We start from the raw sequence: 16,525 nt of genomic DNA, 5'->3' as shown, positions 1-16,525 counted from the left end.
ACAGAGAACGAACGTGGGCTCTGTTACTAGGGGCAACATGCCAGGTTCAGATATATACAAAGGGGAGCTGGAGGGGTGGCCCAGGGGTTAAGAGTACTTACTCCCTCTCGCAGAGAACCCAGGTTCTGTTCTCCTGCACCCCACCTCACCTCAGGCTGCTCACAGCTGCCTGAAACCCCAGTTCCAAGGGATTTGACTCCCTCTTCTGGCCACTGGGGGTAACTGCATGCAGGAGCCTGTATCCCTACACCACCACTGGGCCTGAGACTTCCCTTCCCTTCCCTGCAGAGATCAGTGAGCTTCTGCACTCAGTAACCCTGCTTGCCCACTTGACCAGTGACACCATCATTCAGGGGAGTGCCACCAGCCTCCGGGCCCCACCAGAGCCAGCCGACTGTGAGTATCCGTGGAGGGGATGCCCCTGAGAGCAAGGAAAGCAGGCATTTAAACATCTCCCTCCTGTCTTCAGCTCTGACGGAGGCCTGTAGGCAGTATGGCAGGGAAACCCTGGCCTATCTGTCCTCCCTGGAGGAAGAGGAAGCCATGGAGAAAGCTGACAGCACAGCCATGAGGAGCTGCCTCAGCAAGATCGAGGCCATTGGCCAGGTATCGTTAGTGATGTGATTTGCTTTTAGTTGTCTGAGGCAAGGTCTCGTGTAGCCCAGGCTGGCCTCGAACTGTATGTAGCCAAGGATGACCCTGAACTCCTCTCTTGCCTCCATCTCCTGGGTGCAGGGTTAGACCACTGTACCTTGTTTATGTGGCCTGGGAATGGAACTCGGCGCTTCATGCATGCTAGACAAGTTCTGTACTAATTCAGCCACATCCCCAGCCCTGCCTGGTTTTCTGTTTGACTTTGAGATGGTCTCGGATAGACCAGCCTAGCCTAGAGCTTACCGTGAATCCAGGAATAACGTGGAATGGCTGATTCTCTTGCATCTACCTGCCACGTACTAGGATCGCAGGCGCAGACACACCATGCCTACCCATGGAGTTGTAGTGTGTGTCTTGGGTATCCACAAAATAACTTTGGGGCCAGGGAGACAACTCGCTGGATAAAGTAATTGCCTAAAATGCATGAGATCATGAGTTCAGTCTGCAGAACCCATATCAAAAAGAGAAAAGAAAAATGGCAGAGCAGTCAGAGGCAGACTCCTAGGGCTCTCCAGCCAGGCAACCTGGCCACCAATGCCCAGCTGCAAGCACCTGTTAATAAAGGTCTTAAAAAAATAAAATGTGAGCCAGGCGGTGGTGGCTCACGCCTTTAATCCCAGCACTCGGGAGGCAGAGGCCTCTGTGAGTTCAAGGCCGGGCTGGACCGACAGCCTCCAAAACAATACAAAGAAACCCTGTCTCGTAAAAAAAAAAAAAAAAAAAACAAAATAAAATAAAATAAAGTAAAATAAAATAAAATGTGGTGGTGCACGCCTTTGATCCCAGCACTTGGGAGGCAGAGGGAGGCAGATCTCTGTGAGTTCGAGGCCAGCCTGGTCTACAGGTGAGTTCCAGGGCAGCTGGAGTTACACAGAGAAACCCTGTCTTAGGGAAAAATTGCATCCGCCATTGGAAACAGAGAGATGGATGCTGGTGCTCAGCTCTATTTCTTCTTCTTCTTTTTTTTTTTGTTTTTTTTTGGGGTTTTTTTTGGTTTTTTTTTTTGGTTTTTTGAGACAGGGTTTCTCTGTGGCTTTGGAGGCTATCCTGGAACTTGCTCTTGTAGACCAGGCTGACCTCGAACTCACAGAGATCCGCCTGCCTCTGCCTCCCGAGTACTGGGATTAAAGGCGTGCGCCACCAACGCCCGGCTTTATTTCTTCTTCTTTTTATTCTGTCCAAACCCAAAGCCCATGGAATGGAACCACTCACATCCAAGTGGGTCTTCCCAACTGAATTAACCCAGTCTAGAAACTCCTTCACAAGCACGCCCAGAAGTCTGTTTCCATGGTGATTCCAATCCCATCGGGTTGCCAGTCAAGGGTAACCATCATAGGGCCACAGTGTCTGTAGCTGAGTGGCTCTGCAGCGTTGGGGACTGGTGGCCTCCCAGCGGGGCGTGCCTGTGAGACGCAGAGAAGGGGGAGCCTGAGGCTCCGTGTGGTGTTGCTCTACTCTTTGGGGGACCAGCCATCCAGCTCCCAAATAACCACACAGAAACCGGTTTATAAGTGCCCAGCCTTACGTGGCTTGTTTCTAGACAGCTTTTCTTAAGTTATCTCATCTACCTTTGCCTCTGGGCTCTTGTCTTTCTCTGTTTGACATGCCATTCTGTCTGTCTATTCCTTCGTGTGGCTGTGACTGGCCCGGTGTCATTCTCTCCTCCTTTTCTTGCTCCTTGATCTTCTCTTTCCAGATTTCTCTATTTATTCTCTCTGCCTGCCAGCCCTGCCTATCCTTTCTCCTGCCTTGCTATTGGCCGTTCAGCTCTTCGTTAGACCAATCAGGTGTTTCAGACAGGCAAAGTAGCACAGCTTCACAGAGTTAAACAAATGCAACGTAAAAGAATGCAGCACGTCTTTGCATCACTAAACGAATGTTGCACAGCTTAACAGAATGTAGCAACACATCTTTAACTACAGCTTAACAGAATGTAGCAACACATCTTTAACTACTGTTCCGCCAAGGTTCCAGCATTCGTATCATGGAAAGTTCCAGGTGGAGTCTGTGACAGACCCTGCCTCCCATGGTAGGGTCCCATGATAGGGCCAGGAAAAAGCAAAGAAAATGCCCAGTGTCTTTTAACCTTTGCAATACTGCTTGCAGGAACTGCTGCCAAGAGGCCTGGACATAAAACAGGAAGAGCTGGGTGACCTTGTGGACAAGGAGATGGCCGCCACTTCAGCTGCCATCGAAGCCGCCACCGCCCGGATAGAGGTGAGGGGGCTCCGTAGGATGTCCCACAGCAACACTCCCGTCCGCTCCCTCGGCCAGTGCTGCGCCTTGGGAATGTCCTAGTCCCCTGCCAAAGCAGCCAGAACTGCCGGGTGTGGTGGTGCAGACCTGTGGTGGGGTGGGGGCAGGAGGTTCATGAGTTCAAGGTTGTCCTCAGCCTGCGCTCTGTGAGATTCTGTCTCAAAAAGGAAGAGGAGAAGAACACAGAATAATCAGAGGCCAGGGTCACTGCATCAGTGAGGGAAGAAAATGAGGTCCTTGTGAAGAACGATGAGCAGTTTCCTACGAGGTTGGATGTGTTGGTGTCAGGCCACCCAGGGCTCAATTTTCAGACCACCTGGCTTGGATTTAGATTCTATTTCTGTAGAATGGCCATTGACTTACCTTCATTTCTGTTGCTGTGATAAAACACCTTAACAAAAAGCAACTTAGGGGAGAAGGGTCTATTTTTACTTACAGTTTGAGGGCACTACGGGGAAGTCACCGAGGCAGGAGCAGGAGGCAGCTCGTCTTATCCCATCCACAGTAAAGAGCAGAGAGCATTATACGTATGTATTTGATTGCCTGCTTGTGCTCAACTAGATTTCTCCACTCTCACACAGTTCAGGGCCACCTGTGTAGGGAATGGTGCTGCCCACGGTGACTGAGTCTTCCCGCCATCAGTTAACTTAACTGAGACATCCCACAAGCCAGCATGGCCTTGATGAGTGAGCTTAGGTCGTCAGGTTGACAGAGCTAGCCATCACTGTCATAATAAACCATTAGAGGAAGCCTAATAGGTGTCAAAGAATCCCTCAGGAGACACTGAGGGGGGGCCTGTTGGAAAGGTCTCATATGGCTCCGTTGGTAGAAGACTCACTCCCTGCCCTGTGTGAGCACGTGTCTTGTGGATCTGAGAGCAGCTGCCCCTGGTGGTCAGGTGTCACAGCTCTTGGTGTTTCATGCACAGCAGCCCGAGTGCCAAGGACAAGACTCTCACTCACTTGAGCAGTGAACTCCAGCTGCCTTCCATCGGGAGATGAGAGGTCTGGGGGTTTCGGGCTCACAAGGACAGAGATGAAGATAGCTAGATTCAGCCTTCTGTGCTGCCACACATGGTTGGATCTGGTGTATCGAGGCAGTGTATCAAGACAGGGTTCATGATACATTTGGGAACCATGCCTCTTAGGGTGGAAATGTAACTTGCCTAGAATTCCTCCAGTGAGTGGCTGAGATCTAACTTAGCAGAACACCTGCCTAGAATACCCCAGTGAGGGGCTGGGGTGTGGTTCAGTGGTAGAGCACCTGCCTAGAATCCCCCAGTGAGGGGCTGGGGTTGTGGCTTATCAGACAAACCACCTGCCTAGTATGGAGGAAGCCTGGGAGAGAAAACCAGACATGCTTCTTTTTAACAGGAAATACTCAGTAAATCCCGAGCAGGAGACACGGGAGTCAAGTTGGAGGTGAACGAAAGGTCAGTGTGAGCCTTGTGGTCCCAGTAGGTAAGCAAGGTCCCCTGAAAGCAAGACCCAGAGTGAACTGTCACTCACCAGCCAGCTTCCCTCCAAGGTTTTCCTGACTTAGGAAGTGTCCCAGTCACAGACCCTTTTTTTTTTTTTACTAGGATCCTTGGTTCCTGTACCAGCCTGATGCAAGCCATCAAGGTCCTCGTGGTGGCCTCCAAGGACCTCCAGAAGGAGATCGTGGAAAGCGGCAGGGTAAGCGGCACGGTGGTGTCAGCTCCTCCCCGTGTGCCGGAATCTGGTTTTTACGCTGGGCACCCATCTCGGGCAGATCTGCCATTCTTAGGGAAATCTCCCAGCCGCTGTGGGAAGTTGAGAGTTGCTGCCCTCAGGAAGCAATCAGTCAGCGCCTTGTAGCCCCTGCTCCCACTTGACACTGTTCCTGGGTCCTCAGGGACCAACTGAGGAGAGTGGGAAACGGGGTGGATCCCAGGATTAAACCTGGTACTGTCATCCCTCAGACATGGGAGACAGGTTCCCTATAGATTCCCAGCCCTGCAGATACTTAACCCCTTAAATAACTCAAATGCTCATAACGCTGAGGCAGGAGGATCTCAAGTTTGACCTTGGCATGGGCTACACAGCTGGGCCTTCTCTCAAAACCGCCTTCCTGAGTTGAAGATGTAGCTCAATTTGGAAAGGTCCTGCCTGGTTTCTATGAAAACATGGATTTCATCTCAAACTGCATAAAATCATGCACGGTTTAGTCCTAGTATTGGGAGGTGAGTTCAAGGCCAGCCTGGTCTATACATGTAGACCCTGTCTCAAATCAAAAAACGTTAGGAGCTGGAAAGATGGCTGAGCACTCCCTGGCCTTCTGGGGTCTGAGCTCAGGTCAGCGCCCACACCAGGTGGTTCATAACTGCCTGCAGCCCCAGCTCGAGAGCATCAGAGCCTCTGGCATCACTGGGCACCTGCCTGTTCTTACACAGACACACAAATAATCATTACAAATAAATCTTTTTTAAAAGCTGGGGATCTGGGCCTCGAGAGATGGCTGATCTTCCAGAGTCCTGAATTTCAATTCCCAGCAACCTCATGGTGGCTCACAACCATTGTTATGGGATCTGGTGCCCTCTTCTGGTGTGTGGGCATACGTTCAGGCAGAACACTGTATATACTAAATAAATTGTTTTAAAAAATGCTGGGGATTTGGTTCAGTTCCCAGCACCAACATGGCTGCTGACAACCACCTGTAACTCCTGACCTCCTCACACATGCGGTGCATGTACATGCAATCGAAATACTCATACGTGAAATGTGTTTAAAGATTAAAATCAAATAACTAACCAAGCTGTTATATTTTGCTTCTATAGGGTACAGCATCCCCTAAAGAATTTTATGCAAAGAACTCTCGGTGGACAGAAGGCCTTATATCTGCCTCCAAAGCTGTTGGTTGGGGAGCTACCATCATGGTGTAAGTGTCCGGTTCCAAGGCTCCCCCTATCCCCTTCCCCATTCCAGTCACCGCAGACAGTTGCTAAGAGAGAGAAAAGTATCCATCTCATAGCCAGCTGTAGTGGTACCCACCTGTAACCCCAGCACTCGGGGCTGAGTCTGAATAATAAGTTAGAGGCCACCCTGGGCTATACAACAAAACCCTATATAGTAATAGAGTGTAAAGTTCTGATGGACTAGAGCAATGGTGGAGAATTTGCCGAGCCCAGTCATCCCAAAAGCTTGTTGGTGTTGGTGTTGGTATTGGGTCTCTCTGTTTTGATTTTTGCAAGAGTCTCTTTATGTGTCTGTGGCTAGCCTGGAACTCGCTATGTAGATTAGGCTGGCCTTGAGCTCACAGAGATTCGCCTGCCTCTGCCTCCCAAGCGCTGGTATCAAAGGCATACAATATCATACCTGACCCAAAAGGTTCTTAAAATCTAGAAACACGCTGGGTGGTGTTAGCGCAACCTTTAATCCCAGCACTTGGGAGGCAGAGGCAGGCGGATCTCTGTGAGTTCCAGACCAGCCTGGTCTACAAGAGCGAGTTCCAGGACAGCCCCCAAAGCCACAGAGAAAGCCTGCCTTGAAAAAACAACAGCAACAAAAAAAATCTAGAAACCCGTGATTGTTTTAAAACATGAACAGTGGGATTGGGAGATGGGTTAGCCGTGCAGTTATGCATGGTAACCCTGAGGACCTCAATTCAGTCCCTGCCTCCCACATAAAAAGCCGTATGTGGTGGCATGCATTGGTAACCCCAGAACTGGGAAGGCAGAGGCAGGAGGGTGCCTGGAACTCACTGGCCAGCTGGTGTAGGCCTAATCTGCCAGTCCTAACTCCCATTAAGAGACAGTGTCAGGCCGGGCGTTGGTGGCGCACGCCTTAAATCCCAGCACTTGGGAGGCAGAGGCAGGCAGATCTCCGTGAGTTCCAGGCCAGCCTGGTCTACCAAGCAAGTTCCAGGACAGCCTCCAAAACAATGCAGAGAAACCCTGTCTCAACAAACCAAGAGAGAGAGAGAGTCTCACTGGGCATTGGTGGCCCATGGCTTTAATCCCAGCACTTGGGGGGTAGAGGTAGGTGGATCTCTGTGAGTTCCGGGACAGCCAGGGCTATACAGAGAAACCCTGTCTCAAAAAAACAAAACGAAACAAAACAAAAATGTCAGTGTCTCAGCTAGGTATAGTGGCGCATGCATTTAATCCCAGCCCTCAGGGGGCAGAGGCTATGTGGCTCTTTGTGAGTTCAAGGCCAGCCTAGTCTACAGAGTGAGTTCTAGGACAGCCAGAACTATATAATGAGACTTTGTCTCAAAAACAAAAGAAAGATCATATGCCTTCAATCGTAGCACTTGGCAGGCAAAAAGAGATGGAACTCTGTGAGTTTGAGGCTAACTAGGGCTATATAGTGAGATCCTGTCTCAAAATTCAAAAAAACTTTTTTATTAAATAAAAATATCTGAGGTGGCCGGGCGGTGGTGGCGCACCCCTTTAATCCCAGCACTCGGGAGGCAACCTCCAAAACAATACAGAGAAACCCTGTCTCGTAAAACCAATATATATATATATATATATCTGAGGTGACCTTCTTGCTTCCACACGCTCTCTCCCTCTCTCTCTCTCTCTCTCTCTCTCTCTCACACACACACACACACAGTCACAGGCACACACACCTATGCATATATACACAAAGAAATAAAAAAAGAAGTGACTATTACTGGCAGTTTAAAAGGGACCTAGGTCTCCCAGGACAACATAGGAGTAGAGTAAGCAGGCTGCCTCCAGGGACTTATGGGATCCTGATGGTTTCTGCTCTCTGCAACCTCATCCTTCCTGTCTCTTCTGGGCTCTCAGGGATGCTGCCGATCTCGTGGTCCAAGGCAAAGGGAAGTTCGAGGAACTGATGGTGTGTTCACACGAGATTGCTGCTAGCACAGCCCAGCTTGTGGCTGCATCCAAGGTAGGACCAGCTGGTGCTCCAGCACACTGTGAGGCTAAGTCAGAGAGGGCTCGAGCCCTGGAACCAGCCGCAAGGACGGGTGAAGATCCATAGCACTATTCGGCTGGGTCCTGAATAAAAGTTTGGCCTCTCAAGGTTTACATAGCAACCTCTCTAAAAAGCCTCGTATATGGCAGCAAGGGGCCCCTCCACCCAGCTCATCGCATGTAGGCCTTGCTGTTCTTACCACCATCAATAGGCAGCTCTGGAGGGTCCCAGGCATGCCAGCCTCCAGTAACAATGACATCATTCAAGGAGCATTGAGTGGACCAGGTTGACGAAGACCTGTCATCCCAGCTACTTGGGAAGATGAGGCAGGAGAATTAGAAGTTAAAGGCTAGCTCAAAGTGAATGTAGAGCCAACCTGAGCAACCTGACAAGACTTTGGTTCAGAATAAAAATTTCAAGCAGAGCCCGTGGCATGGCGTAGTTAGGAAAAGGCACTTGGTGCCAGATCTGATGGTCTGAGTCTGATCCCTGGGACCTGCATGGTGGAATGAGAGAAATGGCCCCCGAGACTCGTTCTCGTGGTTTCCATGAGCATAGCATGGCATGCACACCTACACGTAGATACCACGTAAATAAAATAATAAACACAAACTTAACATGGTCTGAGGATATTGACAAAGCGCTTGCTCCAGATCTGCTGGTAAGAGACAGGGGCCATGGCTCAGTGGTAGAGCCCCTGCCTAGAATCCCCCAGTGAGGGGCTAGGGTGTGGCTCAGTGGTAGAGCCCCTGCCTAGAATCCCCCAGTGAGGGGCTGGGGTGTGGCTCAGTGGTAAAGCATATGGCCCTGGGTTCCATTACGAATATCCAAAATCAAAAGAGTATCTGTTCACCAGACACGGTGTCTGTTAGCCAGGAATGCTGGCATATGCCTTTGACCCCTACACTCAGGAAGCAAAGGCTGGTCTATATATTGAGCTCTAGGCTTGCCAAGGCTACAAAGCGAGACCCTGTGTTAAAAAAAAACAAAGTATTTGGTAATGAAGCTGATTAGCGAGGACTACAGGTTACTTGGCATGGCCCTTACGGCCCATGCAACCAAAGCCTGCCCCTCCTATATCTCTGACCATGAGCCGCAGCCCCATTTAACCACACGCAAAGCTGTTGACCACTGTATCCACAGTGACCCGGAACCGCACCCCATGAGTGCTCTTACTCCACCCTCATTTCTTGGACCCCAGGTTTTCCCACACACGGAAGAGTTCTTCCAGCAGCCGTGCAAGCTGGAGTGCAGGGAAACCCAACCTCCTTGCCAGGGTCACTTCCCACTCAGATGTGTCAGGGGCCGGGCCCGCAGTGGTTAGAGAGGTTGGCTGGTGACAACAGTCTGTTTGCTGAGGGCCACCAGGCCAGCTGTTTGGTCACATCCTTGCTGCTTCTGATGTATTGTGAGCATGAATGTCCTTTGTCCCGGCAGGTAAAAGCTAACAAGGGCAGCCTCAATCTGACCCAGCTGCAGCAGGCCTCTCGGGGAGTGAACCAGGCCACGGCTGCTGTGGTGGCCTCAACCACCTCTGGCAAATCTCAGATTGAGGAGACAGGTAGCCTTTCAGCCGCTCTGGATCTCTTTCTCCGTGATCTCAATGCAGTTCTGTCTGTCTGTCTGTCTGTCTGTCTGTCTGTCTGTCTCTCTCTCTCTCTCTCTCTCTCTCTCTCTCTCTCTCTCTCGATAGGACCTCACTTTGTAGTCCTGGCCTTAAAACACACAGAGCTCCACCTACCTCTGCCTCCTGAGTGCAGGGATTAAAGGTGTGCACCACCTCACCCAGATGTTCCTGGATGCCTTCTTAGGAAGGATGTGGAATGCTTCCCTGGCATGTGTGGGGCCTGGTTGTCCCTTGGGTCTTTTTGCGTCTGTGCTGATCTCCTGGAGCAGGGTCTCACTAAGCATGATTTTTTTTTCCTGGTTTTTTGAGACAGGGTCTCGATGTGTCACCCTGGTTGTCCTGTAACTCACTCTGTAGACCAGACCAAGCTGGCTTTGAACTCAGAGATCCACCTGCCTCTACCTCCCTGGTGCTAGGATTAAATGCGTGAGCCACCACCGCCTGGCTGGAGTGGAGACTATTAAGTAGATTTTTCTGCCCGCTACTTCCCTGGGGTCAGAGAAAAGTCGATAGAGGTCTGGTTGTCTCCAGAGAGTCAGACCCTGGTTACCAATGAATTGGTTAATTTTCTCATTATCGTGGGCAGACCAAAGACCCTGATAAAAGCAACTTTAAAAAGGAAGGATTTGGGCTGCATGGCTCAGAGGTGACTGCTGCCGAGGCTGGTGACCTGAGTTCCATGCCTGGGACCCACGTGGTGGACGAAGAGCCCTGGCCTCCCCTTGGTGTCCACTCTCACAGCACGACAAGTGTGTGTGCACACACGCTAATAAGTGTGAAAGAAAAAACGAAACCATTGAGAAGGTGGGGTTTGCTTTGGCTCAACGGTGTGAGGGCGCCGCCCACGGTGGGGAGAGTGGGGGCAGGAGCGTGGAGCCGCTGCTAACATCGGACCCACAGTCAGGAAGCAGAGGACGGTGAACGCTTGTCCCCACACTCCCCCACCTTGCTTGACGGCTCTCTCTCTTTTTTAAGATTTATGTATTTATTATGCATACAGTGTTCTGCCTGCGAGTATGTCTGCAGGCCAGATGAGGGCACCAGATCTCATTATAGATAGTTGTAAGTCACTATATGGTGGCTGGAAATTGAACTCAGGACCTTTGGAAGAGCGGCCAGTGCTCTTAACCTCTGAGCCGTCTCTCCAGCCTGAAAGCTCTCTTTTTGTCTGTTTTTTTGTCTCATTGTGTGCCCCTGGCTGGCTTGGAACTCACTACGTGATCAGGCTGTCCTCAAACTCAGAGATCCTCCTGCCTCTGCTCCCGTTAGTGCTGGGATTACAGTCATCCACACCTAGTTTCCACTTTTCTCCTTTTAATTCGGTCCCGAACCCAACCCATGGAATAAAGACTCCTGCCTGCGTCTAAGATGGGCTTTCCCACTTCAGTTGACCTCGTCTAGAAACTCCCCACAAACACTCCCCACATGTTTCCATAGCGATTGCCCTTCTCATCCAGGGAGTGGTGAGAGTCCCACTGGGAAAGAGAGCTTGTCACTAAGGCCGACAACCAAGTTCAGTCTCCCAGACCCTCGCACACGCATGTACATACATGCCATGCTCCTGTATACACACTAATAAACACACAAAGAAGGGCATGCCTCTGGGGCCCTGCTTCTGAACATTCCACAGCCTCCCAAAATAACACCAGCAGCTGGGGAACAGGTGCTCCAAACAAGAGCCTATGGGGCAGTTCAGCTTGCAGCCATTATGGTGGCAAAGGGCAGACGGAGCTCTGCAGTGGGGAATTGCCCTTGTCCTCGACGCTAGTGGCAGCTGTGGACGTGATTTGACTGGGTCTTCCTGTATCCACCCTCGCAGACAGCATGGACTTCTCGAGCATGACCCTGACCCAGATCAAGCGCCAGGAGATGGATTCTCAGGTAAGGAAACCGTGGCCGCGTCTAAGGTTGGGTTGTCTCCGTTCCCTGCACGTCAGCCCCAAGTATCATTCCCCTGGGGAGAAGCCAGAAGGAAAGACAGTAACTCAGGGGAAAATGAAGCCAGCTGTGGGGCATGCACGCAACAGTCCCAGTACTTGGGGTACTGAGGCAGGAGGACTGCCATGAGTTAAGGCCAGTGTGGGCTACATAGCAAGACTCTTAATTTAAAAAAAAAAAGTGGCTCAGTTCACAACAACCTGTAACTCTAGTTCTAGGGGATCCAGCACTTTCTGAGCTCTGTGGGCACCTGTACTCACTCGAATATGTCCCCTCCCACATAGGTACACATAATTAAAGATGGAAAAATGGGGGAGAGAAGGCCAAACGTTGTGTTGTACACCTGTAACCTGGCACTGGGGAGGTGAAGGCCAGTCTATGCTACGTGTAACCCTGTCTCCAGCCCCTCACTGGGGGATTCTAAGCAGGTGTTCTACCACTGAACCACACCCCAGCCCCTGTCTCAAAAGAGAATTAAACTAGGGGCTGAGCTGTAACCTTAGCAGGCTCATCTCAGGCTGGGGAGATAGCTCAGTCAATCCAGTGGATTCCAGTAAAATGTGGGCATGGGATGGATATGGTGGAAGAAAATATGAGACAGAGAGAGACCAGAGTGAGTCTAAAGAAGGCAAGTCCAGAGAGTGGCTAAAGGAGCATGACAAGGGCCAGGTGTCACTTGGTCTTATAGCACCTGCCTAGAATCCCCCAGTGAGGGGCTGGGGTGTGGTTCAGTGGTAGAGCACCTGCCTAGAATGCCCCAGTGAGGGGCTGGGGTGTGGCTTAGTGGTAGAGCTCCTGCCTAGAATCCCCCAGTGAGGGGCTGGGGTGTGGCTTAGTGGTAGAGCTCCTGCCTAGAATCCCCCAGTGAGGGACTGGGGTGTGGCTCAGTGGTAGAGCTCCTGCCTATCATAATCCCTGGATCTAATCCCTACTACTTCAGAGACTGAGAGACACAGCAGAGAGGTGGGTGCATAGCTCACTGGTAGACCATTCAGAAGGCTAAGATTCTTAAACTAAATTAAACCAATGGCAGACTCTCTCGCACCCTTTTCCTACAGGTCAGGGTGCTGGAGCTGGAAAATGACCTGCAGAAGGAGCGTCAGAAACTGGGAGAGCTTCGGAAGAAACACTACGAGCTGGCTGGTGTTGCCGAAGGCTGGGAAGAAGGTGAGCCTGCCTTGGGTACTGACTGCTGGTACCGCAGAGGGGCGGCCTTTCCCTAACAGAACGGGTCCCTCTGGACTGCCATTTCCTCCTCGTCCTCTCCGCTTTCCATCCCCCTTTAAACCTGAAGGTGGACATACCGTAGAGAATTTCAGAGCTTCCAAGCTTCAGCATTAGCCTGGGTGGTGCATACCTGCAAACCTAACACTTGGGAGACAGAGGCGGGAAGATTCAGGGTTTGGAGTCACCATAGGCTACCTGGCCAGAAACAAACAGACAAACAGAGTGTTATACAAAACCTCCACACTGACCACTGAGCTTGTGACTTTCTTAGTCACTACAGTGCCAGCCAGGTTGCTAACTTTGCTTTTGTTGTTTTGCTTTTTTTTTTTTTCAAGATTTATTTTTGCCGGGCGTTGGTGGCGCACGCCTTTAATCCCAGCACTCGGGAGGCAGAGGCAGGCGGATCTCTGTAAGTTCGAGACCAGCCTGGACTACCAAGCGAGTTCCAGGACAGCCTCCAAAGCCACAGAGAAACCCTGTCTCAAAAAACCAAAAAAAAAAAAAAAAAGATTTATTTTTATTTTCTGGGTATAGACACAGTTGTGAGCTGTAATGTAGGTTCTGGGGCTCAAATTTGGGTTCTCTGGAAGAACAGCCAGTGCTCTTGACACGGCGTGAGGAGCTCGTGTGTGCATGAGGCTCTGTGTGAAATGTTTTGTGGTGGTTGTTTTTAGGGACAGAGGCTTCACCTCCTGCTACTCAAGAAGCAATACCTGGAAAAGAGTAGAGCCAAGCCAACGCCCCACGTGTCAGAATGTAAATCCTCGTCACCCTTCCGTTTGTGAGGCCCTCACCATGGCACACCAGGGTCATCGCAGACCCCTCCATTGGCAAAAGCTGAAGCCCGTCATGCCCCCTCATGCCACCGCCTCTGTTGAATGCATGATGAGTTCTTTCCTCTGTCCCTGACGTCCAGGCAGGCCAGTGTTGGCCATGAGCAAGCTCAGGTCCACAGAAAAACGGCGACATGGCCAGCCTGTCCTGCCTAATATCCAATTCCAGTCACATCCTTCCTGGAGAGACTTCTTGTCATTGGGAGCTTGGGGGGGTAGCTCACCCTGTTCTCCCCCCACCCCTTTCTTAGTCTTTTGCATTTTGTCATTTGCACAAACTTGTGAGCATCTGAACTCTGCTGGATTCCAATCCAGGCCACGCCACCTGGATGCGCAGTCAGAACGGGAACGGGTGGCCTGGCGGGGAATGCCAAAGCAACGGCTCGCGCTCCACACTACGCTTTTGGCAGTTCCCAGGGTCCCCTCCTGCTTATTGTTAGGTAGTTATTTGGGTCTTCTGGTTTTATATTTTGAAAGTTTCACACCGCCAACTTTCCCAAAAAGGGTTCCAACCCCTACCCTCCCTGAGCTCTGAGCCTTCTGAGAGGAAGCCCCCACACACCATGGTGCAGCCTTGGTGCTCCAGCTCGGCTCTCCCGCCAGCCAAGGCCACTCCCCCAGGGTGACAGCTGTCCTCTGAAGTCTGAAGCAGAGCTAGTGCCTTTAATTTTCTGACCCTGGGTGCCATCCTGAGGCCTCTGTCCACCTTCACAAGCCAGGGAGCATCAGAGGTTTTTTTGTTGTTTTGTTTTTTAAGGTGCCAGGGCCCAGCTGTTGAGAGGACATTTTTCTTAGGAGCTCATGTGACCAGGTTTACCACCCCATCACATGCTGGAATGGGGCTGGTGTGGACAGCAACACTACATCCCCAGAGCAGACGTCCTGTGCCGTGTCACGTGGGCCACCTTGCGGCAAACCTAGGCAAGGCCCTAGGAGGGACAGACGTAAAGGACCCGGAAGTGGTTCCTCTGCTAGCTGCCTGCTTCTGCGTCCTGCTGAACCAGAAAAGGATGGCTGCCTGTGCGGCTTGCTCAGCAGACTCACTTGCTCCCATCAGGAAGGGAACTCCACTCGGGGTAGGACTCTTCATATTTATTACTAACAGTCTTCACGCGACATCTGCCCCGAGAGGCTGGGAGCAGTCAGGACTGAGGGTGTCTGGCTAGTCCTCTGCCATCAGTCTTCACAGACCACAGACAAGACTAAAGCACCAATTGTGGTCATTTCTGGGCTTGGAGTTCAAAGCAGGCAGGTTCCTTGAAGCATTGAGGAGCAGGGAACAGGAGAAAGAGGATCATTGACTGTGACACCATCCCCACCACTACCCAGTCCTGCTCCCATGACGACGGGATGGGGACAGAAGGCGTCCCGCCTGGATACGAGCAGCCGGACAGCACTTTGCCACTCTCAAATGGACCACGGAATTAAGTGACCTTCTGATCTTTAGGATGGGGCAGGGAGGTGGCGTCTTCCTTCTTTTCTGTAACTGTTAGGTGGCAGGCAATAAGCGCTTCCTTGAACCTGTCCCCAGCGGGACATGGCTGGGCTTTGCTGGGTGATGGGTTGTGAGACTAATTATTGTTTGATCACTGTGAATCAGCCCCCTTTCCGGCTCCACCCACCCCCACTCTGTCCCTGAGTGTCTTCTAAGCCAGCACTCCTAAAACTCCCAGCAACTGAGACACATGACCGATATATTGGGCTGTAGGAGTTACCTGCAGTAGAAGCGGTCCATTCTGGTGCCAGAAGAATGTTTCTCTGCTCAGCATTTCTTGAGTCCAAGGACCAGGACAGACAGTGTGTGGCATTGTTGGCCCATTTGTGCCACTCAGGCCAATCCATGTGCGCTGCAGAGGTCAGCTTTCCCAAAGGTGTCTGTTACACAGTCAGCCCTTGCTTCTGGTGTTGACCCATTCACACGTGTGAGTCCCAGCAAGAGGAGATCACACGCACAGCGATATGATAACAACAGGTGAATGAATAACACACCTGTCTGAAAAGCCCGTCAAGCCCTGTTAATCTCTTCCTGAGTAGCAAAACAGTCAAGAGCCCCTGCACGAGGTAGGTCGTCAGCACAAGGTTCCTACCTGCTCGGTGTTGTGTCGAACTTCTTAGTGTAACTCAAGTCAGAACTGCCTTAGTCTAGCCAGGATTGATAGTGCATACCTGTAATCGTGGCGTTCGGGAGACTGAGGCAGGAAGACCCTGAATTTAGGGACAGCCTGGGCTACATACTTGTCTCAAAACAAAAATTAAGTGTAATTAGATTATACATGTGTGTTATGTATAGATTATATGCAACCTTTTGGTTTTTGGAGATGGGGTTTCACTGTGTAGCTTTTAGAGCCTGTCCTGGAACTCGCACTGTAGACCAGGCTGGCCTTGAACTCAGAGATCTGCCTGCCTCGGACTCCTAAACGCTGGGATTAAAGACGTGCACCACCACTGTCTTTGGAGACAGGGTCTTATATAGCCCTGGCTGGCCTCAAACTAGGTAAGGGCATCTCATTGTCCTTGAACTCACAGAGATTCCCTTTCCTCTGCCTCCCAAGTCCTAGGGTTAAAGGTGTGAGCCGTCTCACTTAGCTTAAACCATCATTTGTTGGCTCTGCTGCTACCTAAACATGAGTCTTTAACCCAGTGGCTGGACAAACCAAACACTGAAAATTCTTAGAGCTCAAAAGGAACTTCACAGCTTTTTAAAGCCCTCCTGGGTCTCCTTAGACTAAAGTCTGCTGCATGCCTGTTGACAGATCCTCGGGACAGGGAACTCCAAAACAATAGAGAAACCCTGTCTCGAAAAACCAAAAAAAAAGAGTAAGTTCTGTCCCCAGCACCCACATCATGTGACTCACAACTACTTTTAACTCGAGCTCCAAGGGATCCGACACCCTCTACTGGAGGGGAGGCATGCACTCACAGATGGCCACAGGTACATCTGAGTAAAAATAACTCCAGTATGCTTTCAAGATAGAAAACTGGCAAAATGATGACTTAGGTGGGGTGAAGAGGGCACTCGGATCCAGCTGCTTGTCATATTTAACTTGGTACCACAGCTTTCTAGTGCCTCGAGATTAAGGGTG

The 16,525-nt window shown here is 50.9% G+C and overlaps 1 protein-coding gene across 9 annotated transcripts in view; it reads left to right on the top strand.

Moving 5' to 3' along the window:
- Positions 1–15,709, top strand: part of Hip1 (huntingtin interacting protein 1) — a 118,402-nt gene extending 102,693 nt beyond the window's left edge. For 7 of the 9 annotated variants that reach the window (XM_040731229.1, XM_040731224.1, XM_040731223.1 and 4 more), the window contains exons 21-31: positions 289–396; positions 470–606; positions 2,761–2,871; positions 4,284–4,342; positions 4,493–4,586; positions 5,708–5,808; positions 7,685–7,790; positions 9,255–9,378; positions 11,264–11,325; positions 12,441–12,549; positions 13,284–15,709. In XM_040731229.1, the coding sequence (XP_040587163.1) occupies positions 289–396; positions 470–606; positions 2,761–2,871; positions 4,284–4,342; positions 4,493–4,586; positions 5,708–5,808; positions 7,685–7,790; positions 9,255–9,378; positions 11,264–11,325; positions 12,441–12,549; positions 13,284–13,336 (1,064 nt within the window). In that variant the 3' untranslated portion in view covers positions 13,337–15,709. Of the gene's footprint in view, positions 1–288; positions 397–469; positions 607–2,760; positions 2,872–4,283; positions 4,343–4,492; positions 4,587–5,707; positions 5,809–7,684; positions 7,791–9,254; positions 9,379–11,263; positions 11,326–12,440; positions 12,550–13,283 lie in introns of those variants that run through there. The other 2 variants (XM_040731222.1, XM_040731227.1) reach the window with 2 other exon arrangements.
- Positions 15,710–16,525: the final 816 nt, after the last annotated feature.

Source organism: Mesocricetus auratus, unplaced genomic scaffold (genome assembly GCF_017639785.1).
Source record: "Mesocricetus auratus isolate SY011 unplaced genomic scaffold, BCM_Maur_2.0 Super-Scaffold_100025, whole genome shotgun sequence".
Classification (NCBI taxonomy): Eukaryota; Metazoa; Chordata; class Mammalia; order Rodentia; family Cricetidae; genus Mesocricetus; species Mesocricetus auratus.
The sequence above is the reverse complement of the archived record's forward strand: the minus strand, read 5'-3'. Positions and strand labels throughout refer to the sequence as shown.